The sequence below is a fragment of the Oncorhynchus tshawytscha genome, linkage group LG29, assembly GCF_018296145.1.
Source record: "Oncorhynchus tshawytscha isolate Ot180627B linkage group LG29, Otsh_v2.0, whole genome shotgun sequence".
NCBI lineage: Eukaryota > Metazoa > Chordata > Actinopteri > Salmoniformes > Salmonidae > Oncorhynchus > Oncorhynchus tshawytscha.
This window is the reverse complement of record NC_056457.1, coordinates 29,370,328-29,394,757: the sequence shown is the minus strand read 5'-3', so window position 1 is coordinate 29,394,757 and position 24,430 is coordinate 29,370,328. Positions and strand designations below refer to the sequence as shown.

Sequence of the window (24,430 nt, the reverse complement as noted above, 5' to 3'; positions counted from 1 at the left end):
CATATTAACTCCTCCCCCTCCCTCCATACTCTCCTGTCCTCCCTCCTCCCTCCATATCAACTACCCCCCTCCCTCCATACTCTCCTGTCCTCCCTCCTCCCTCCATATCTTCTCCTCCCCCTCCCTCCATACTCTCCTGTCCTCCCTCCATATCATCTCCTCCCCCTCCCTCCATACTCTCCTGTCCTCCCTCCTCCCTCCATATCAACTACCCCCTCCCTCCATACTCTCCTGTCCTCCCCCTCCTCCCTCCATATCTTCTCCTCCCCCTCCCTCCATACTCTCCTGTCCTCCCTCCTCCCTCCATATCTTCTCCTCCCCCTCCCTCCATACTCTCCTGTCCTCCCTACTCCCTCCATATCAACTCCTCCCCCTCCCTCCATACTCTCCTGTCCTCCCTCCTCCCTCCATATTAACTCCTCCCCCTCCCTCCATACTCTCCTGTCCTCCCTCCTCCCTCCATATCAACTTCTCCCCCTCCCTCCATACTCTCCTGTCCTCCCTCCTCCCTCCATATCAACTCCTCCCCCTCCATCCATACTCTCCTGTCCTCCCTCCTCCTCCATATCATCTCCTCCCCCTCCATCCATACTCTCCTGTCCTCCCTCCTCCCTCCACATCAACTCCTCCCCCTCCCTCCATACTCTCCTGTCCTCCCTCCATATCATCTCCTCCCCCCTCCCTCCATACTCTCCTGTCCTCCCTCCATATCAACTCCTCCCCCTCCCTCCATACTCTCCTGTCCTCCCTCCTCCCTCCATATTAACTCCTCCCCCTCCCTCCATACTCTCCTGTCCTCCCTCCTCCCTCCATATTAACTCCTCCCCCTCCCTCCATACTCTCCTGTCCTCCCTCCTCCCTCCATATTAACTCCTCCCCCTCCCTCCATACTCTCCTGTCCTCCCTCCTCCCTCCATATCATCTCCTCCCCCTCCCTCCATACTCTCCTGTCCTCCCTCCTCCCTCCATATCATCTCCTCCCCCTCCCTCCATACTCTCCTGTCCTCCCTCCTCCCTCCATATTAACTCCTCCACCTCCCTCCATACTCTCCTGTCCTCCCTCCTCCCTCCATATTAACTCCTCCCCCTCCCTCCATACTCTCCTGTCCTCCCTCCTCCCTCCATATCATCTCCTCCCCCTCCCTCCATACTCTCCTGTCCTCCCTCCTCCCTCCATATTAACTCCTCCCCCTCCCTCCATACTCTCCTGTCCTCCCTCCTCCCTCCATATCATCTCATCCCCCCTCCCTCCATACTCTCCTGTCCTCCCTCCATATCAATTCCTCCCCCTCCCTCCATACTCTCCTGTCCTCCCTCCTCCCACCATATCAACTACCCCCTCCCTCCATACTCTCCTGTCCTCCCTCCTCCCTCCATATCAACTACCCCCTCCCTCCATACTCTCCTGTCCTCCCTCCTCCCTCCATATCATCTCCTCCCCCTCCCTCCATACTCTCCTGTCCTCCCTCCTCCCTCCATATTAACTCCTCCCCCTCCCTCCATACTCTCCTGTCCTCCCTCCTCCCTCCATATCATCTCATCCCCCCTCCCTCCATACTCTCCTGTCCTCCCTCCATATCAATTCCTCCCCCTCCTCCATACTCTCCTGTCCTCCCTCCTCCCACCATATCAACTACCCCCTCCCTCCATACTCTCCTGTCCTCCCTCCTCCCTCCATATCAACTACCCCCTCCCTCCATACTCTCCTGTCCTCCCTCCTCCCTCCATATCATCTCATCCCCCCTCCCTCCATACTCTCCTGTCCTCCCTCCATATCAATTCCTCCCCCTCCCTCCATACTCTCCTGTCCTCCCTCCTCCCTCCATATCATCTCATCCCCCTCCCTCCATACTCTCCTGTCCTCCCTCCATATCAATTCCTCCCCCTCCCTCCATACTCTCCTGTCCTCCCTCCTCCCTCCATATCTTCTCCTCCCCCCTCCCTCCATACTCTCCTGTCCTCCCTCCTCCCTCCATATCATCTCATCCCCCTCCCTCCATACTCTCCTGTCCTCCCTCCATATCAATTCCTCCCCCTCCCTCCATACTCTCCTGTCCTCCCTCCTCCCACCATATTAACTACCCCCTCCCTCCATACTCTCCTGTCCTCCCTCCTCCCACCATATTAACTACCCCCCTCCCTCCATACTCTCCTGTCCTCCCTCCTCCCACCATATTAACTCCTCCCCTCCCTCCATACTCTCCTGTCCTCCCTCCTCCCTCCATATTAACTACCCCCTCCCTCCATACTCTCCTGTCCTCCCTCCTCCCACCATATTAACTCCTCCCCCTCCCTCCATACTCTCCTGTCCTCCCTCCTCCCTCCATATCATCTCATCCCCCTCCTCCATACTCTCCTGTCCTCCCTCCCCTCCATATCAATTCCTCCCCCTCCTCCATACTCTCCTGTCCTCCCTCCTCCCTCCATATTAACTCCTCCCCCTCCCTCCATACTCTCCTGTCCTCCCTCCTCCCTCCATATCATCTCATCCCCCTCCCTCCATACTCTCCTGTCCTCCCTCCATATCAATTCCTCCCCCCTCCCTCCATACTCTCCTGTCCTCCCTCCTCCCTCCATATTAACTCCTCCCCCTCCCTCCATACTCTCCTGTCCTCCCTCCTCCCTCCATATTAACTCCTCCCCCTCCCTCCATACTCTCCTGTCCTCCCTCCTCCCTCCATATCAACTCCTCCCCCCTCCCTCCATACTCTCCTGTCCTCCCTCCTCCTCCATATCTTCTCCTCCCCCTCCCTCCATACTCTCCTGTCCTCCCTCCATATCATCTCCTCCCCCTCCCTCCATACTCTCCTGTCCTCCCTCCTCCTCCATATCAACTACCCCCCTCCTCCCTCCATACTCTCCTGTCCTCCCTCCTCCCTCCATATCTTCTCCTCCCCCTCCCTCCATACTCTCCTGTCCTCCCTCCTCCCTCCATATCTTCTCCTCCCCCTCCCTCCATACTCTCCTGTCCTCCCTCCTCCCTCCATATTAACTCCTCCCCCTCCCTCCATACTCTCCTGTCCTCCCTCCTCCCTCCATATCTTCTCCTCCCCCCCCTCCATACTCTCCTGTCCTCCCTCCTCCCTCCATATTAACTCCTCCCCCTCCCTCCATACTCTCCTGTCCTCCCTCCTCCCTCCATATTAACTCCTCCCCCTCCCTCCATACTCTCCTGTCCTCCCTCCTCCCTCCATATCAACTCCCCCCCCTCCCTCCATACTCTCCTGTCCTCCCTCCTCCCTCCATATCTTCTCCTCCCCCCTCCCTCCATACTCTCCTGTCCTCCCTCCATATCATCTCCTCCCCCTCCCTCCATACTCTCCTGTCCTCCCTCCTCCCTCCATATCAACTACCCCCTCCCTCCATACTCTCCTGTCCTCCCTCCTCCCTCCATATCTTCTCCTCCCCCCTCCCTCCATACTCTCCTGTCCTCCCTCCTCCCTCCATATCTTCTCCTCCCCCTCCCTCCATACTCTCCTGTCCTCCCTCCTCCCTCCATATTAACTCCTCCCCCTCCCTCCATACTCTCCTGTCCTCCCTCCTCCCTCCATATCTTCTCCTCCCCCTCCCTCCATACTCTCCTGTCCTCCCTCCTCCCTCCATATTAACTCCTCCCCCTCCCTCCATACTCTCCTGTCCTCCCTCCTCCCTCCATATCTTCTCCTCCCCCTCCCTCCATACTCTCCTGTCCTCCCTCCTCCCTCCATATTAACTCCTCCCCCTCCCTCCATACTCTCCTGTCCTCCCTCCTCCCTCCATATCTTCTCCTCCCCCTCCCTCCATACTCTCCTGTCCTCCCTCCTCCCTCCATATTAACTCCTCCCCCTCCCTCCATACTCTCCTGTCCTCCCTCCTCCCTCCATATCTTCTCCTCCCCCTCCCTCCATACTCTCCTGTCCTCCCTCCTCCCTCCTCCCTCCATATCAACTACCCCCCCTCCCTCCATACTCTCCTGTCCTCCCTCCTCCCTCCTCCCTCCATATCAACTACCCCTCCTCCCTCCATACTCTCCTGTCCTCCCTCCTCCCTCCATACTCTCCTGTCCTCCCCCTCCCTCCATACTCTCCTGTCCTCCCTCCTCCCTCCATATCAACTACCCCCCTCCCTCCATACTCTCCTGTCCTCCCTCCTCCCTCCTCCCTCCATATCATCTCCTCCCCCCTCCCTCCATACTCTCCTGTCCTCCCTCCTCCCTCCATACTCTCCTGTCCTCCCTCCATACTCTCCTGTCCTCCCTCCTCCCTCCATACTCTCCTGTCTCCCTCCTCCCTCCATACTCTCCTGTCCTCCCTCCTCCCTCCATACTCTCCTGTCCTCCCTCCTCCCTCCATATCAACTACCCCCCCCTCCTCCATACTCTCCTGTCCTCCCTCCTCCCTCCATACTCTCCTGTCCTCCCTCCTCCCTCCATATCAACTCCCCCTCCCTCCATACTCTCCTGTCCTCCCTCCTCCCTCCATATCAACTACCCCCCTCCTCCATACTCTCCTGTCCTCCCTCCTCCCTCCATACTCTCCTGTCCTCCCTCCTCCCTCCATATCAACTACCCCCTCCCTCCATACTCTCCTGTCCTCCCTCCTCCCTCCATATTAACTCCTCCCCCTCCCTCCATACTCTCCTGTCCTCCCTCCTCCCTCCATATCATCTCCTCCCCCTCCATCCATACTCTCCTGTCCTCCCTCCTCCCTCCTCCCTCCATACTCTCCTGTCCTCCCTCCTCCCTCCATACTCTCCTGTCCTCCCCCTCCCTCCATACTCTCCTGTCCTCCCTCCTCCCTCCATATCATCTCCTCCCCCCATCCATACTCTCCTGTCCTCCCTCCTCCCTCCATACCATCTCTCCTGTCCTCCCTCCTCCCTCCTCCCCTCCATACTCTCCTGTCCTCCCTCCTCCCTCCATACTCTCCTGTCCTCCCCCCTCCCTCCATACTCTCCTGTCCTCCCTCCTCCCTCCATATCTTCTCCTCCCCCTCCATCCATACTCTCCTGTCCTCCCCCTCCTCCATCCATATCTTCTCCTCCCCCTCCATCCATACTCTCCTGTCCTCCCTCCTCCCTCCATATCTTCTCCTCCCCCCTCCTCCATACTCTCCTGTCCTCCCTCCTCCCTCCATACTCTCCTGTCCTCCCCCTCCCTCCATACTCTCCTGTCCTCCCTCCTCCCTCCATATCTTCTCCTCCCCCTCCATCCATACTCTCCTGTCCTCCCTCCTCCCTCCATATCTTCTCCTCCCCCTCCATCCATACTCTCCTGTCCTCCCTCCTCCCTCCATATCTTCTCCTCCCCCTCCATCCATACTCTCCTGTCCTCCCTCCTCCCTCCATACTCTCCTGTCCTCCCTCCTCCCCTCCATATCAACTCCCCTCCTCCCTCCATACTCTCCTGTCCTCCCTCCTCCCTCCATATCAACTACCCCCTCCTCCCTCCATACTCTCCTGTCCTCCCTCCTCCCTCCATATCAACTACCCCTCCTCCCTCCATACTTCTCCTGTCCTCCCTCCTCCCTCCATATTAACTCCTCCCCCTCCCTCCATACTCTCCTGTCCTCCCTCCTCCCTCCATACTCTCCTGTCCTCCCTCCTCCCTCCATACTCTCCTGTCCTCCCTCCTCCCTCCATATTTCCTGTCCTCCCTCCTCCCTCCATGACTCTCCTGTCCTCCCTCCTCCCTCCATACTCTCCTGTCCTCCCTCCTCCCTCCATACTCTCCTGTCCTCCCTCCTCCCTCCATACTCTTTAGTCCTCCCCCTCCCTCCATACTCTCCTCCTCCTCCCTCCTCCTCCATACTCTCCTGTCCTCCCTCCTCCCTCCATACTCTCTGTCCTCCCCCCTCCCTCCATACTCTCCTCCTCCTCCCTCCTCCCCTCCATACTCTCCTGTCCTCCCTCCTCCTCCATAACCTGTCCTCCCTCCTCCTCCAACTCTCCATCCCTCCCTCCTCCCTCCATACTTCCTGTCCTCCCTCCTCCCTCCATACTCTCCTGTCCTCCCCCTCCCTCCATACTCTCCTCCTCCTCCCTCCTCCCTCCATACTCTCCTGTCCTCCCTCCTCCCTCCATACTCTCCTGTCCTCCCTTGCCCTCCATACTCTCCTCCTCCTCCCTCCTCCCTCCATACTCTCCTGTCCTCCCTCCTCCCTCCATACTCTCCTGTCCAAGCCCTCCTCCCTCCATACTCTCTCCTCCTCCTGATACTCCCTCCTCCATATCAACTACCCCAGCCCTCCCTCCATATGTCTCTGTCCTCCCTCCTCCCTCCATATCAACTCCCTCCTCCCTCCATACTCTCCTGTCCTCCCTCCTCCCTCCATATTAACTCCTCCCCCTCCCTCCATACTCCCTGCTCCTCCCTCCATACTCTCCTGTCCTCCCTCCTCCCTCCATGCTCTCCTGTCCTCCCTCCTCCCTCCATACTCTCCTGTCCTCCCTCCTCCCTCCATACTCTCCTGTCCTCCCTCCTCCCTCCATACTCTCCTGTCCTCCCTCCTCCCTCCATACTCTCCTGTCCTCCCTCCTCCCTCCATACTCTCCTGTCCCTCCTCCCTCCATACTCTCCTGTCCTCCCTCCTCCCTCCATACTCTCCTGTCCTCCCTCCTCCCTCCATACTCTCCTGTCCTCCCTCCTCCCTCCATACTCTCCTGTCCTCCCTCCTCCCTCCATACTCTCCTGTCCTCCCTCCTCCCTCCATACTCTCCTGTCCTCCCCCTCCCTCCATACTCTCCTCCTCCTCCCTCCTCCCTCCATACTCTCCTGTCCTCCCTCCTCCCTCCATACTCTCCTGTCCTCCCCCTCCCTCCATACTCCTCCTCCTCCCTCCCTCCCCTCCATACTCTCCTGTCCTCCCTCCTCCCTCCATACTCTCCTGTCCTCCCTCCTCCCTCCATACTCTCCTGTCCTCCCTCTTCCCTCCATACTCTCCTGTCCTCCCTCCTCCCTCCATACTCTCCTGTCCTCCCTCCTCCCTCCATATCTTCTCCTCCTGGCTCCCTCTCTTCTTTTTTGGGGTGCGTTTGTAAAATCACTGGAGAAGCCAGAAATAAAAAAAGCCGTATTACAACCTATGTGTTGTGATAATTGCCTTGTTTTCTCTATAACCTGTTAGTTCATATGCCTTGCGACTGTGATATATAGGTCTAAAAGCTAAGACAATTAGAAGACACAGTGGTAGATTAAATCAAACCACACTTTTGTGTCATCACAAAACCGGAGAGCAGCCTCTGTCCGGTGAAGTCCACAAAGAATATTGCATGTAACAAACAGTTACATGACCTACATCATGGCCAAGCAAGTTAGTGTTTCTGACATTATCGGACTACCTAACAACTATTGATTTAGAACCACGGAGAGTTAGTGGAAGTCGCAAGGAAAACAGGAGCTGCCTCCACTTTTCCAGCACCATTTCAACTTCAACATTCAACATCATCTAATCACCTCTGCTTCGTCTAATACGGTGACAACTATAAGATACCAAAAACGATTTTGTCCAATCAACGTAAGCTAAAAATGATGTGGCTGTCCATGGTACTGATTCTCCGTGTGTGTGTGTGTGTGTGTGTGTGTGTGTGTGTGTGTGTGTGTGTGTGTGTGTGTGTGTGTGTGTGTGTGTGTGTGTGTGTGTGTGTGTGTGTGTGTGTGTGTGTGTGTGTGTGTGTGTGTGTGCGAAAAAACATGTTGACTCACCCTACTTGTAGAGAAATGCCAATCCCATCCTCTTCTGTCATGTTGACTTAATGGCCTTTCACTCTATCATACAGTACACGCTTTTAGTTTTTTGTCCTAGGCTACTTGGCTAAAATGATCGCTCGCTAGCCTAACTCCCTTTCATGGGCAACGTTAGCTAGTTAACATTAGCCTTCTAAATCTAGCTACATGTTGAACTTCTCTCAGTCCAAGGGCACAATGTATGAATTTATGGTTGGATCAGAATCAACATTATAATCATTGGCCAGTATGGATAATTAAGTAAAACCACAAGTCCAAATCCCCATCTCCATCCATGGCTAATTTAGGAAAGGGACAATTTTATCTATCTTATTAGCTGCCTGAGGACAACAACACAACGAGATGCAATAATTCAAGATGTTTCTGTCAATGACGTATTCCTCTCAATGTGATTTGATAGGAGTGAAGCCAAATCCAAACTGGCTTCCTTTGACACTTGTTTTTTGATGTGCCAGAACCATTCACAGTTTAGCTCAATGCTGATTGGCTATTATTTTATAATTTTTTTATCAAGGGAGTCCAAATGCTTGCTGGCTTCTCTTGCATTCAGTGCTACGGGTGGCAACAATTTCATACTCTTTATTTATTACCCTTTTTCTCCCGAATTGGTAGTTACAGTCTTGTCCCATCGCTGCAACTCCCGTGCGGACTCGGGAGAGGCGACGATCAAGAGCCATGCGTCCTCTGAAACACAAACCCGCCAAGCCGCACTGCTTCTTGACACACTGCTCGCTTAACCCGGAAGCCAGCCGCACCAATGTGTTGGAGGAAACACCGGCCGGGGTCACGAGACAAGGACATCCCAGCCAGCCAGCCAGCCAGCCAGCCAGCCAGCCAGCCAGCCAGCCAGCCAGCCAGCCAGCCAGCCAGCCAGCCAGCCAGCCAGCCAAACCCTCCCGTAACCCCGACAACGCTCATGGGTCTCCCGGTCACAGCCGGCTGTGACACAGCCTGAGATCGATCCTGGATCTGTATTTAAGCCTGCGATGCAGTGCCTTACATGGAACCCAAAGGGCTGCGTGGGCCATCATGCAAACCTGTATTTTGTCCCCCTACACCAAATGCGATCACGACACGCAGGTTCAAATATCAAAACAAACTCTGAACCAATGACATTAATTTGGGGACAGGTCGAAAAGCATTAAACATGTATGGCAATTTCGTTAGTTAGCTCGCACTTGCTAGCTAATGTATCCTATTTAGCTAGCTTGCACTTCCTAGCTAATGTATCCTATTTAGCTAGCTTGCACTTCCTAGCTAATGTATCCTATTTAGCTAGCTTGCTGTTGCTAGCTAATTTGTCCTATTTAGCTAGTTTGCTGTTGCTAGCTAATTTGTCCTATTTAGCTAGCTTGCTGTTGCTAGCTAATTTGTCCTATTTAGCTAGTTTGCACTTGCTAGCTAATTTGTCCTATTTAGCTAGCTTGCTGTTGCTAGCTAATTTGTCCTATTTAGCTAGTTTGCTGTTGCTAGCTAATTTGTCCTGGGATATAAACATTGAGTTGTTATTTTACCTGAAACGCACAAGGTCCTCTACTCCAACAATTAATCCACACATAAAACGGCCAACCGAATCGTTTCTAGTCATCTCTCCTCCTTTCAGGCTTTTTCATCTTTGAACTTATGGTGATTGTCATCTACACTTTTACCACGACAGCCGGCAAAACATTTCATCTTTCAATCACCCACGTGGGTATAACCAATGAGGAGATGACGCGTGTGTACCTGCTTCTGTAAATCAATGAGGAGATGGGAGAGGCAGGACTTACACTGCGATCTGCGTCAGAAATAGAAAGGACTTCTATTTTAGCCTTTGGCAACGCAGACGCTTGTTGGCGCGCGCAAGCAGTGTGGCTACAATAATTGAATAATATTGATTTCTAAATTTATTTTGCAACGCTCGCACACGTGACGTGTCCAGTCTGGTCAGCATGTTAGACCGCGTCGCCACTCGGGAGGCTGTCATACTCCTTTTGAACAGACAGTATCAGATAGATGGTAAGGGAGATACCTAGTAGGTTGTACAACTGAATGCATTCAATTGAAATGTGTCTTCATGGCTGTTTCGCTCGCTTGGATTCTTTCTCCGGTGACATACATTCAGCCACTTGCAAATCGAAGGACAATTCTGAAACACAGAGAGACTAAAATCATATCAATGTAAATATATATATTTTTTGCTTGTTTTTTTCTTGGTCAATTTTTGGGGAAACCTGGCTTCTCTTGGCAACCTTGTATACACTCCACTGACAGGAACACATACAGACATGGGTACACATACTCACGTTGATATACACACATGCCTACAGCAACCTCTTGTTCTCCACAACACCTGTCTCCCTCTTTCTCCTGCTGTGTAGTGGATGGTAGCTGGTCGTGCTGGTCTGGCTGGTCTATGTGTTCAGTGACGTGTGGAGGGGGACACTATATGAGGTCACGCACCTGCAACAACCCCCCACCAGCCTATGGAGGAGATATCTGTCTGGGACTACACACTGAAGAGGCTCTCTGTAACATACAATCGTGTCCAGGTACACACACATACACACACATACTCACACACATACACATACAGTCACACACACACACACACACACACACACAAACATGTCACATGCAATCTGCTTTAGTTCCTGTCTACTAGCTGTTTGTTTGTAAGAAAGTTGTTTTGTTTGTTAGAAACACACTTTACTGCCATGCATTGTTCATAATGATTTGTCTCTTGGCAGTTGTTACACAGTTGAATGTAAACGTGTGTACACAGCAGTCCAGTTATAATAGTTTGGTTGTATTCTGTCTCCAGAGAGTTGGTCTAACTGGTCCCTATGGTGCCAGTGTGACAGTTCTGGCTCCCAGCTGCGGGTTCGACACTGTGATGTCCTGTTCCCTACTGGAAACCAATGTTCAGGAAGTCACACTGAGACCAGGGCCTGCCCACCTGACTCCAACGTTATACCGGGTAACAGAACAAACACACACACACACACACATACATACACACACACACACACACACACACACACACACACACACACACACAAACACACACACACACATGCACACATACATACACATACACACACACACACACACACACACACACACACATACACACACACACACACACACACACACACACACACACACACACACACACACACACACACACACACACACACACACACACAACACACACACACACACACACACACACACACACACACACACACACACACACACACATACACACACACACACACACACACACACACACACACACACACACACACACACACACACACACACACACACACACACACACACACATACATACACACACACACACACACACACACACACACACACAATCAAACACACACACACACACAATCACACACACACATACATACATACATACACACACACACACACACACACACACACACACACACACACACACACACACACACACACACACACACACACACACACACACACACACACACACACATCAAACACACACACACACACACACACACACACACACACACACACACACACACACACACACACACACACACACACACACACACACACACACACATACGCCACACACATACACACACACACATACATACACACACACACACACACACACACACACACACACACACACAATCAAACACACACACACACACAATCAAACACACACACACACACAATCAAACACACACACACACACACACACTCACACACACACACACACACAATCAAACACACACACACACACAATCAAACACACACACACACACAATCAAACACACACACACACACAATCAAACACACACACACACACACACACACACACACACATACACACACACACACACAATCAAACACACACACACACACAATCAAACACACACACACACACACAATCAAACACACACACACACACAATCAAACACACACACACACACAATCAAACACACACACACACACAATCAAACACACACACACACACACACTCACACACACACACACACACACATTGACGTCTTCCACGTAGTGTGAATGGACATCTTACACTTAGCAACCCATAGATAATAAAACATTTGAACTTCTTCAAAATGATCTCATCCTTCCCTTTGTAACGTACTGAATGACAGTAGCCTATCTTAGTGTATAAGTATACTGCAGTGTTATGACAGTTAGCTATATTAGGGGATAAGTGTGAATCGCTTTATTTGTCTGAAACACCAGGGTGTGTCTAGCTCCTTATCACTAATCTGTTTTAATGGGAATAGGAATGGGAATGGGAATAGGAATGGGAATGGGAATGGGAATGGGAATGGGAATAGGAATGGGAATAGGAATGGGAATAGGAATAGGAATGGGAATGGGAATGGGAATGGGAATAGGAATAGGAATAGGAATAGGAATGGGAATTTGAATAGGAATAGGAATGGGAATGGGAATGGGAATGGGAATGGGAATAGGAATGGGAATTGGAATATGAATGGGAATAGGAATGGGAATGGGAATGGGAATAGGAATGGAAATAGGAATGGGAATGACCATGCCACTCCATCAAGGGTCATTAGAAGAGTTGTGTACTTAATTTCTATTAATGATGCCTGATACACTTACTTATTATTCACTAGTTATCATGTGCTACTTATCATTCGCTACTTATCATAAGCCTCTTCAGGTGCCTAGTGATGGGCTTCATCATCCTCTGGTTCAGTCTCAATATAATGCTCACACACATCCCTCGTATCTATCCCGTTGTTCAGGGTAACAAGTCTGTGCTTCTGTTCATTATCTCTTTTTATTTTCTTTATTTAAAGAAGTCTCCATCGCTCGTTCCAGTCAGGAGGAGAGAAGATGCGGAGGTATGAGTGCGTATGTGTTCAATGTAGTGGGATAATGTGATAATGTAGTGTTAAAGTGGGATAATGTAGTGGGATAGTGAGATAATGGTGTGCGATAATGTTGTGTGTTGGTGTGATAATGTAGCGTGATAATGGTGTGTGGTATTGTGATAATGTCATGTGCTAATGTAGTGTGATGGTGTGATAATAAAGTGTGATAATGTAACATGATAGTGTGATAATGTCATGCGATAATGTAACGTGATGGTGTAATAATGAAGTGTGACAGTGTGATAATGCAGTGTGGTAGCGTGATAATGTGGTGTGATAGTGTGATCATGGTGTGTGGTAGTGTGATAATGTATTCTCTCCACTTCCCTTCTCCAGATTTCAACGTGTTCCATATGATCGCTGTAGGCCTGAGTAGTTCTATCCTGGGTTGTTTGGTCACCTTACTGGTGTACACCTACTGTCAGCGCTATCAGCAGCAGTCTCACGATGCTACAGTCATCCACCCCATCTCAGCATCACCACTCAACACCTCCATCACCAACCACATCAACAAACTGGACAAATACGACTCCTTGGAGGCCATTAAGGTTTGTATACTAACACACTCTGTGTAAGTCTAGGATCTTCCAGGCTCACCTATATATATTTTTTATTAATTAATTTAACCTTTATTTAACTAGGCAATTCAGATCAGAACAAATTCTTATTTTACAATGACGGCCCAGGAACAGTGGGTTAACTGCCTTGTTCAGGGGCAGAAAGATATATTTTTACCTTGTCAGTTCACCTGTTGTATTCGGTGCATGTTACAGATGATATTTGATTTGGTAAATAGTACTGTAAACCACTGGGCTGGTCTATAGTACTGTAAACCACTGGGCTGGTCTATAGTACTGTAAACCTCTGGGCTGGTCTATAGTACTGTAAACCACTGGGCTGGTCTATAGTACTGTAAACCCCTGGGCTGGTCTATAGTACTGTAAACCTCTGGGCTGGTCTATAGTACTGTAAACCTCTGGGCTGGTCTATAGTACGGTAAACCCCTGGGCTGGTCTATAGTACTGTAAACCTCTGGGCTGGTCTATAGTACTGTAAACCCCTGGGCTGGTCTATAGTACTGTAAACCTGTGGGCTGGTCTATAGTACTGTAAACCCCTGGGCTGGTCTATGGTACTGTAAACCCCTGGGCTGGTCTATAGTACTGTAAACCTGTGGGCTGGTCTATACTACTGTAAACCTGTAGGCTGGTCTATAGTATTGTAAACCTGTGGGCTGGTCTATACTACTGTAAACCCCTGGGCTGGTCTATAGTATTGCAAACCCCTGGGCTGGTCTATAGTACTGTAAACCTGTGGGCTGGTCTATACTACTGTAAACCTGTGGGCTGGTCTATGGTATTGTAGCTCTTCTGTACTTGTGTGTCGGTGGTCCTGCATCTACCCTGTGTGACTGCACTGTTCTGTTTCTATAGCCATTTAGATGTACACTGCTTTCTCATAAGTTACTAACAAAATATATCACAATGTACATAGCTTAGGTGACTAAATCGGGGTGAATAGGTTGCAGGTCTTCGTTTTTAATAACAGTAGGAACCTCCTAGTTTAAATAAATGTTCATCAATAATATTAGTTAGTTATATTCTCTCTGACCAGATTTCTGTTAACACAAGGCATGGTTTGGAAAGTCAATAGGTTATGAAGTTGAGCCATTATTTTATGCGAGTTAACGTATTGAGTTAGTCTAGCAAGTTAGCCTATTGAGTTAGTCTTGCGAGTTAGCCTATTGAGTTTGTTAGTCGAGTTAGCCTATTATGTTAGTCTAGCAAGTTAGCCTATTGAGGTAGTCTAGCGAGTTAGCCTATTATGTTAGTCTAGTGAGTTAGCCTATTGAGTTAGTCTAGCGAGTTAGCCCATTATGTTAGCCTAGCGAGTTAGCCTATTGAGTTAGCCTAGCGAGTTAGACGATTGAGTTAGTCTAGCGAGTTAGGCTATTATGTTAGTCTAGCGAGTTAGCCTATTGAGTCAGTCTAGCGAGTAAGCATATTGAGTCAGTCTAGCGAGTTAGCCTATTATGTTAGTCTAGCGAGTTAGCCTATTGAGTCAGTCTAGCGAGTAAGCATATTGAGTCAGTCTAGCGAGTTAGCCTATTATGTTAGTTTAGCGAGTTAGCCTATTGAGTTAGTCTAGCAAGTTAGCCTATTGAGTCAGTCTAGCGACTTAGCCTATTATGTTGTTTAGCGAGTTAGCCTATTGAGTTAGTCTAGCGAGTTAGCCTATTGAGTCAGTTTAGCGAGTTAGCCTATTATGTTAGTTTAGCGAGTTAGCCTATTATGTTAGTTTAGCGAGTTAGCCTATTGAGTTAGTCTAGCGAGTTAGCATATTGAGTTAGTCTTGTGAGTTAGCCTATTATGTTAGTCTAGTGAGTTAGCCTATTGAGGTAGTCCAGCGAGTTAGCCTATTGTGTTAGTCTAGCGAGTTAACCTATTGAGGTAGTATAGCGAGTTAGCCTATTGAGTTAGTCTAGCGAGTTAGCCTATTATGTTAGTTTAGCGAGTTGACCTATTGAGTTAGTCTAGCGAGTTAGTCTATTGAGTTAGTCTGGCGAGTTAGCCTATTATGTTAGTCTAGCGAGTTAGCCTATTATGTTAGTTTAGCTAGTGTGGACAGAGAGCTAACTTTCAGAAGAGTATCCATCTTCTATAAATGACTGAACAGACACACTGTCTAAAGTGAACGGATTCTCTGGCGCAGAACTAATGTCTTGGAATGCAGTTTTCATAGCAGAATAAAGATTTGAGAAGTGTCCATCTATCATGTAATTAGAGTCTGGTGTGTGAGTGGAATCCAGTTTGCAGCTATGGACAGAGAAAAATGAATATGGACAATGCTTATTTGGCTCAGTGAAAAAAATCAAAAAGAGTCTTTATTTTCTGAGGAGTATTCTGCCTCAGTCTTTACTCTTGTTTAATAGCTGGGTTGTACTTTTGAATATACATATTTAAAACAAAGTGCAATGAGTGATTCTGTCATTTTATTTTGTAATGTAGGAATAAGATGAACACCTGGCACCACTATAACTCCTAAAGCTTTGTTCTTTGTTTGACTAAAATAACATCTTTATCATTTACGTGAGCTCTGAAAGATGAGTGCCATTGAGACAAAGGCAGTGAGTTTAGCTGAAATATTGTCATTTCGAATGCCGCCGTAGTGTGTCCTACCTTATAGAGGGCATAGGATGACCATGTGGTCCCTTGGGTACAGTAGAATTTCATCCATTGTGTCATCCTTTGTGGATCCATTAAGGATGACTCTTGCCCGTTCCTCTCCTCCCGCAGCCCGATGTGTCTGTACTCTTGACCCTGGACGACCCCGGCATGTGCCAGCCTATGTCTACTAACATGGGCGTGTCCATGCGTGGCTTGGAGATTTTCTACTAACTTTCTACTGACTTCTGACCTCTACAACATCCCGCCTCTTGACCCACCTCCTAGCCTATGAACAACCTCCTTCCACTTCCTCTTCCTCTCCACCGTGCCCCCACTTCCTGTGATGCTTCCTGTGTGCGTCAGGTTGGGGTAGATTCAGTTTCTCTGTCGTTGCTCAGGAATCCCATTCTTTCATACTCATCCCATAGGGCCAGGGGAAGGCAACTGCGGTCCTCGAGAGCCGTAATGTCTGCTGGTTTTCTCTTCTCTCTCTGGTACTTAGTCAGTCAGTCAGTCAGTAGCTTTGGTGCTTTTAGGGATAGCGCATCTCTCGTATATCGCGCTTCACTTTGTTCAGGCTTTTAATTGATCCATTCATGTTGATCAATTCGTTGATTGATCTGAGAGTGCGCTCACCTGGTCTCCCAGGTCTAGATCAGCTGGTCTCCCAGGTCTAGATCAGTTGGTCTCCCAGGTCTAGATCAGCTGGTCTCCCAGGTCTAGATCAGTTGGTCTCCCAGGTCTAGATCAGCTGGTCTGCCAGGTCTAGATAGGCTGGTCTGCCAGGTCTAGATCAGCTGGTCTCCCAGGTCTAGGTCAGCTGGTCTCCCAGGTCTAGATCAGTTGGTTTCCCAGGTCTAGATCAGCTGGTCTGCCAGGTCTAGATCAGCTGGTCTGCCAGGTCTAGATCAGCTGGTCTCCCAGGTCTAGGTCAGCTGGTCTCCCAGGTCTAGATCAGCTGGTCTCCCAGGTCTAGATCAGCTGGTCTCCCAGGTCTAGATCAGCTGGTCTCCCAGGTCTAGATCAGCTGGTCTCCCAGGTCTAGATCAGCTGTTCTCCCAGGTCTAGATCAGCTGGTCTCCCAGGTCTAGATCAGCTGGTCTGCCAGGTCTAGATCAGCTGGTCTCCCAGGTCTAGGTCAGCTGGTCTCCCAGGTCTAGATCAGTTGGTCTCCCAGGTCTAGATCAGCTGGTCTCCCAGGTCTAGATCAGCTGGTCTCCCAGGTCTAGATCAGCTGGTCTCCCAGGTCTAGGTCAGCTGGTCTCCCAGGTCTAGATCAGCTGGTCTCCCAGGTCTAGATCAGCTGGTCTCCCAGGTCTAGATCAGCTGGTCTCCCAGGTCTAGATCAGCTGGTCTCCCAGGTCTAGATCAGCTGGTCTCCCAGGTCTAGGTCAGCTGGTCTCCCAGGTCTAGATCAGCTGGTCTCCCAGGTCTAGATCAGCTGGTCTCCCAGGTCTAGATCAGCTGGTCTTCCAGGTCTAGATCAGCTGGTCTCCCAGGTCTAGATCAGCTGGTCTCCCAGGTCTAGATCAGCTGGTCTCCCAGGTCTAGATCAGCTGGTCTCCCAGGTCTAGATCAGCTGGTCTCCCAGGTCTAGATCAGCTGGTCTCCCAGGTCTAGATCAGCTGGTCTCCCAGGTCTAGATCAGCTGGTCTCCCAGGTCTAGATCAGCTGGTCTCCCAGGTCTAGATCAGTTGGTCTCCCAGGTCTAGATCAGCTGGTCTCCCAGGTCTAGATCAGCTGGTCTCCCAGGTCTAGATCAGCTGGTCTCCCAGGTCTAGATCAGCTGGTCTCCCAGGTCTAGATCAGCTGGTCTCCCAGGTCTAGATCAGCTGCTCTCCCAGGTCTAGATCAGCTGGTCTCCCAGGTCTAGATCAGCTGGTCTCCCAGGTCTAGATCAGTTGGTCTCCCAGGTCTAGATCAGCTGGTCTCCCAGGTCTAGATCAGTTGGTCTCCCAGGTCTAGGTCAGCTGGTCTCCCAGTTCTGGATCTGAAGGGAATAATGAAAACCAGCAGACATTGTGGCTCCTCAGAACCAGAGTTGTCCACCCCTGCCATTGGAGTACCCATAGACCTTTGAGAAGGCAGTGTATTTTCCACTCATCTCTTTCCGTTCTGAAACGTCCGCCATGTTCTGACACCTTTCATCTGCATGTGTTGGTTGTTCTATGTTCTGTCTTCCCCTTTATTTCCCCCTTCGTATTGGTTCTGTTATTCTAAAGTGATGGGTTACCATGGAGAAAGAGAACTTGTTGTAAACTCATTTCATTGTCTCCGTAGCTGTCTGCTTTCTCTCTCTATGTCTAATGCCACCTAAACAGCTTTTGTTGAACTGCACTAAAAATACTATAAAGTCAGATTAGAAGAAGCCTGGTTAATTGTTGAGTTCAGCCATGGGGCCACTAAGAGATACTAGATATTACAGTTTTAGACTGATTTAGACTTTTAAGAAATAAAGGTGAGCATAAAATGGGTAGTTTATTAATTCAATTTTTAGACATGGAAATTTTCATGGACTTTTTAGACTCAAGTAATATCACATTACTTGGACATTGAGTTATGTTTTGTCGGTCACTCAATGCAAGTCATGAAAATGTAATGGGGATAGAATAATATTATAGAATTATTATAGAATAATATTATAGAATTATTATAGAATAATATTATAGAATTATTATAGAATAATATTATATGTGCTCAGAGTTCACATCTCCCGTGAATTCATATACGGATCCATCAATCAAGAACAAAACGCAGCATCATCACCTGCTGAATTATTCCGCCTCCAGGGACTTTCAGGGTAGACTTATCTAGGACCGGGATGATACCAGTATCGCGATACTCGTTACTAGCCTGGCATTTAAACAAAACACAAAGCGGATCTAACTTCTTTAGGAAAACAGCCCTAATGGTGGAAACAAACATCATTATATTTTCACCTCGAGTCACATGTATTTATTTGCCAAGCAACAAACAACACACAACATTTTACAGACAGCAGGTTTTTAAAGGTCCAAAGACTTTGTATCGTCACAGCCTTACACTTCATGGCCAAGTTTATGAGACAGAGGGACACACAACAATTAAACAACCTGCTGAGGTTGTACTGAGCTCACAGAACCGTATGGCATCTTCACAGACCCATACGGTATCTTCACAGAACCATAGAGAAGGGCAGAACAGAGATACCCTGTGGCGCTTCCTTATATTCGGACTCGATTATTCACTCACAGGCTGATGTGGAGCCATTAGAGACGAGATCAGTAGACCTTGTTTTCTCACCATAGTGCACTGTACTTCCTCAGCGGTTATTATTGTTGCCAGCCTGTTGTTATTGTCAATGCTCTGGCCTTGTTCTTTGAGATGGTATGCTTCATTCATACAGTGACCTCCCATTGATTGTTATGCTGTTGCTCCAAGGATTATTTTCCTGTTGGATACATTCCCTTTAGCTTTAGCTTTCATTCGCCATTTAGACAGAAGCATCAGAATAAACTGGGTGGTTCGAGGCCATGAATGCTGATTGGCTGACAGCCGTGGTATATCAGACTGTATACCACGTGGTAGGACAAAACATGTATTTTTACTGTTCTAATGACGTTGGTAACCAGTTTATAATAGCAATAAGGCACCTCTGGGGTTTGTGGTATGTGGCCTCTTTGCCTAAGAATAGCCCTTAGCCGTGGTATTGGCTATGTACCACACCCCCTCGGGCCTTATTGTTTAATTATACCATGGTGTTTCAATACAGTTGACACTAACTCTCTCTCTCCTCTCTCTCTCTCCCTGTGTCTCATCCTCTTCCTCATCCCCTTCCCTTTTTCCTCTTTTCCTCTTCCCTCTTCATCATCATCTTCCTCATACTCTTCCTCTCCATCTTCCTCTTCCTCCCCCTCTTTCTCTTTCTCTCTCTGTCCTTCACAGGCTTTCAATAAGAACAACCTGATTCTGGAGGAAAGAAATAAGTACTTCAACCCCCAGCTAGCCGGGAAGACTTACACCAATTCATACTTCACTGACCTCAACACTTACGATGACTATTAACCCTTTGTTGGGCTACAGCATCGGGGAGACACACCCTTGTGCAGACAACAACCCCACACCAGTCGTTATGACAATGTCCTATATTTTTCCACCTCGTAATGAAATCTATGACGTTTTATGTGGGACCCTCCCGCTCTGGGACCCATTGGCAACAGCCATCCAATCAAATTACAGCCACACGGTGATGTCATCGAAGGGACAGGCCCAAAAAGGAAACTCGAAGTGCTTTCTGAATGGGAAGGACCCTGCTGTGATTTCCTGTCACTCTCTTGTCCCAGAGCTGTGTCGGTTCCAGGGGAAGAAAACAAACGAACTGCTTTGCATGATTTTCTCTGTCACTCTGTTCAGTTTTGCATGGTTGGTAGCAGGCAGGCAGGCAGGCAGGCAGGCGGGCCACTCACTGTCCGCTGTGCTAGTGTCCTACAGAGGACCCCAAAGGGGTGGCGTTAGTTATGCCTGATGAATTTGATCCAACTATAATGCTCAACGGTAGATAGTCAAGTGCTTAGCGTACCCAGAGTAACTGTCACTCAATAGCTACCCCAGGTTGTTGTGGATTTAAACCAATCACAACTCTGCATTATGTAGACTATTGTTAAACCGATCTTGTTCTATACCGTCTACCGTTGAGTAACTAAAATACTAGCCCTTTTGTTTAAAGAGGGGGTTGGTTATTCAAATAAAGACAGGATGTAGATATGTGTCCATCTTTCTTTCTCTTACGGGGCTGGCGTTGGTGTAGCAGTTAGCGGTGGTTGAGATATCAGTGTATAATCTTTCTTGCTTTTTGTTGATGTTATTGTACAGTAAGCTCATTTGGAAGCATATTTCTCTGTGTCTTTATAGGTCCATTTAGTCAATGTCAGTGTTAAAATCAATCATTTGAAATTTGAGTAGAAGAAATTACCCGGGAAATATATAAGTAGATCACGTTCAAACTGCCATCATACTAGTTAATATTTTTTTTTAAGTTGTGGTACTTTTCAAGGTGAAACATCTCTCTTTTGTTTACAGATGTACATCCATATTCAGTACGTTGATTTCTTCAATGTTTTCAATTGTAACTATTTTTTGTTGAAACGTTTGCTTGTTTTATTGTGGATAAATAAAATGAAAACGCTTGGTATACCTTAGGGTTGTCAATGTCTACACCAACTAACCAAACCACACTCTAACATCGAAGAACAGTACTTACCGTTGGCAGAGCTATGTGAATCAATCAAGACCACAGTAATACTCTTTTAGCCTTTGCAAGAATCCATAGTGAATCCACAGTGAATCCACAGTGAATCCATAGTGAATCCACAGTGAATCCATAGTGAATCCATAGTGAATCCACAGTGAATCCATAGTGAATCCATAGTGAATCCACAGTGAATCCATAGTGAATCCACAGTGAATCCACAGTGAATCCATAGTGAATCCATAGTGAATCCACAGTGAATCCATAGTGAATCCATAGTGAATCCACAGTGAATCCATAGTGAATCCATAGTGAATCCACAGTGAATCCACAGTGAATCCATAGTGAATCCACAGTGAATCCATAGTGAATCCACAGTGAATCCATAGTGAATCCACAGTGAATCCATAGTGAATCCACAGTGAATCCACAGTGAATCCACATTGAATCCACAGTGAATCCATAGTGAATCCATAGTGAATCCATAGTGAATCCATAGTGAATCCATAGTGAATCCACAGTGAATCCACAGTGAATCCATAGTGAATCCATAGTGAATCCACAGTGAATCCACAGTGAATCCATAGTGAATCCACAGTGAATCCATAGTGAATCCACAGTGAATCCATAGTGAATCCACAGTGAATCCATAGTGAATCCACAGTGAATCCATAGTGAATCCACAGTGAATCCACAGTGAATCCATAGTGAATCCACAGTGAATCCATAGTGAATCCACAGTGAATCCACAGTGAATCCATAGTGAATCCACAGTGAATCCACAGTGAATCCACATTGAATCCACAGTGAATCCATAGTGAATCCATAGTGAATCCATAGTGAATCCACAGTGAATCCATAGTGAATCCACAGTGAATCCACAGTGAATCCATAGTGAATCCATAGTGAATCCACAGTGAATCCATAGTGAATCCACAGTGAATCCATAGTGAATCCACAGTGAATCCATAGTGAATCCATAGTGAATCCACAGTGAATCCACAGTGAATCCACAGTGAATCCACAGTGAATCCACAGTGACTCCACAGTGACGAATGGCATCAGCAGCGATGGAAGGATATGTGAAGGATGCAGAGAGCGAGTGGTTAGGTCTAATTGGTCTAATTGGTCTACAGTATATGACATGGCGAACCACAGCAGTGTTATCCTCCATCAACCTTAAACCTGACAGGCCATCTGTGTGCAAAGGGTAATGAAATGTGTATGTGAGTTATTAGTCACCTCCGTCAGTGGGCCCCTTACGGTGAGAGTGCTGATCCAGCCAGAATCGATTCTGACCCAGGAGAATCAATCTCAGTTTACCTTGACTCCACTTTACCTCAGAGAAAGATGGAGCTGGGCATCTCGGGGCCCTACACAACTCCGGATGCACTTTTTGGGTGTCTGGAGGAAGGCTCCGAGGTTGTATGGGGGCAGTGTGTGAGGGTGTGTTTGAGTTGTACAGTCGTCATGGTTTCTCTTGATGCTGCAGCTACACACACTTCAATGTACTTGATGAGCTATGGCTGTTCACATTGGTAAAATAACACTGATAGAGCTTTCCTCAGCGATTCTATTTCTCACAATAGCCTGCCTACTCTCTTGGCTCTCGGACAGTCTGATCTATGTGGCACAAGGTCAGTCAGACACATGTGGCATTCCCCAGGTCAGCCTCTGACAGCACTGAGGACCCACACTGACATTAGCCCTGTGGATCGACACTGACATTAGCCCTGGGGACCCACACTGACATTAGCCCTGTGGACTCAAACTGACATTAGCCCTGTGGATCCACACTGACATTAGCCCTGGGGACTTACACTGACATTAGCCCTGGGGACTCAAACTGACATTAGCCCTGTGGACTCACACTGACATTAGCCCTGGGGACTCAAACTGACATTAGCCCTGTGGACCACACTGACATTAGCCCTGTGGATCCAAACTGACATTAGCCCTGTGGATTCACACTGACATTAGCCCTGTGGATCCACACTGACATTAGCCCTGGGGACTCAAACTGACATTAGCCCTGGGGACTCAAACTGACATTAGCCCTGGGGACTCAAACTGACATTAGCCCTGTGGATCCACACTGACATTAGCCCTGGGGACTCAAACTGACATTAGCCCTGGGGACTCACACTGACATTAGCCCTGGGGACTCACACTGACATTAGCCCTGTGGATCCACACTGACATTAGCCCTGGGGACTCAAACTGACATTAGCCCTGTGGATCCACACTGACATTAGCCCTGTGGATCCACACTGACATTAGCCCTGGGGACTCAAACTGACCATTAGCCCTGGGGACTCAAACTGACATTAGCCCTGTGGATCCACACTGACATTAGCCCTGTGGATCCACACTGACATTAGCCCTGTGGATCCACACTGACATTAGCCCTGTGGATCCACACTGACATTAGCCCTGTGGATCCACACTGACATTAGCCCTGTGGATCCACACTGACATGAGCGCTGTGGATCCCTGTGGTGGATCCACACTGACATTAGCCCTGTGGATCCACACTGACATTAGCCCTGTGGATCCACACTGACATTAGCGCTGTGGATCCACACTGACGTTAGCCCTGTGGATCCACACTGACATTAGCCCTGTGGATCCACACTGACATTAGCCCTGTGGATCCACACTGACATTAGCCCCGTGGATCCACACTGACATTAGCCCTGTGGATCCACACTGATATTAGTCTCAGTCAGAGAGAAGTTCACAGGTCAGGACTTGGCCTCATAGTGTGCCTTATTGTACGTAGGACCAGACAAATAAGTTAACGAATAAACACCTTCCACTCTATATGTGTCTCTATCTCCACTTTCCCAATACTAAATGTGTAACCTTTATTTAACTAGGCAAGTCAGTTAAGAACAAATTATTATTTACAATGACGGACTACCGGGGAACTACCGGGAACCTTGTTCACGGGCAGAACGACAGGTTTTGTACATTGTCAACTCAGGGATTCGATCCAGGGACCTTTCAATTACTGGCCCAACGTTCTAACCACTAGGCTACCTGCTGCCCCAAATACACTAGAGGGTATTCTGTTGGATGGATTACACACCTCTTCCTGCTATACCTAATGTGCGTGTTTGCACAAGGCCTGTGAGTTACAAACAGAGCGAGTGAGTTACATTGTTCCTGTCGTAGACTGACAGAGCATGGATGTTCCATTTAGCCCTACTCCGCCCTAAGGAGTTCTCCTCTCTCATTCACATTTACATCAGAACAATCCAGAACCTCCTCAGAAGACACAGAGCTCTCAGAGTAGCAACAAAAGGGTTGGTTCTAATGTTGCAATAGTTGACCTGAGTGATTGTCTGGTTGGAAAATGTGATGTGAGCAGATGTCAGGCAGAAAGG

General features: G+C 48.5%; 1 protein-coding gene across 4 annotated transcripts in view; it reads left to right on the top strand.

The window, feature by feature from the left end:
- The window catches only part of LOC112240516 (semaphorin-5A-like), a 310,054-nt gene extending 289,070 nt beyond the window's left edge, over nt 1-20,984 (top strand). The window contains exons 18-23 of one of the 4 annotated variants that reach the window (XR_006080276.1): nt 10,084-10,254; nt 10,527-10,682; nt 12,574-12,618; nt 12,985-13,196; nt 15,944-16,168; nt 19,739-19,826. Coding sequence is in view for 2 of the 4 variants with exons in the window: in XM_042308577.1 (XP_042164511.1) it covers nt 10,084-10,254; nt 10,527-10,682; nt 12,574-12,618; nt 12,985-13,196; nt 19,739-19,858 (704 nt within the window). In the remaining 2 variants the exon portion in view is untranslated. Of the gene's footprint in view, nt 1-10,083; nt 10,255-10,526; nt 10,683-12,573; nt 12,619-12,984; nt 13,197-15,943; nt 16,178-19,738 lie in introns of all 4 variants that reach the window. The other 3 variants (XR_006080275.1, XM_042308578.1, XM_042308577.1) reach the window with 3 other exon arrangements.
- The last annotated feature ends 3,446 nt before the right edge of the window (nt 20,985-24,430 follow it).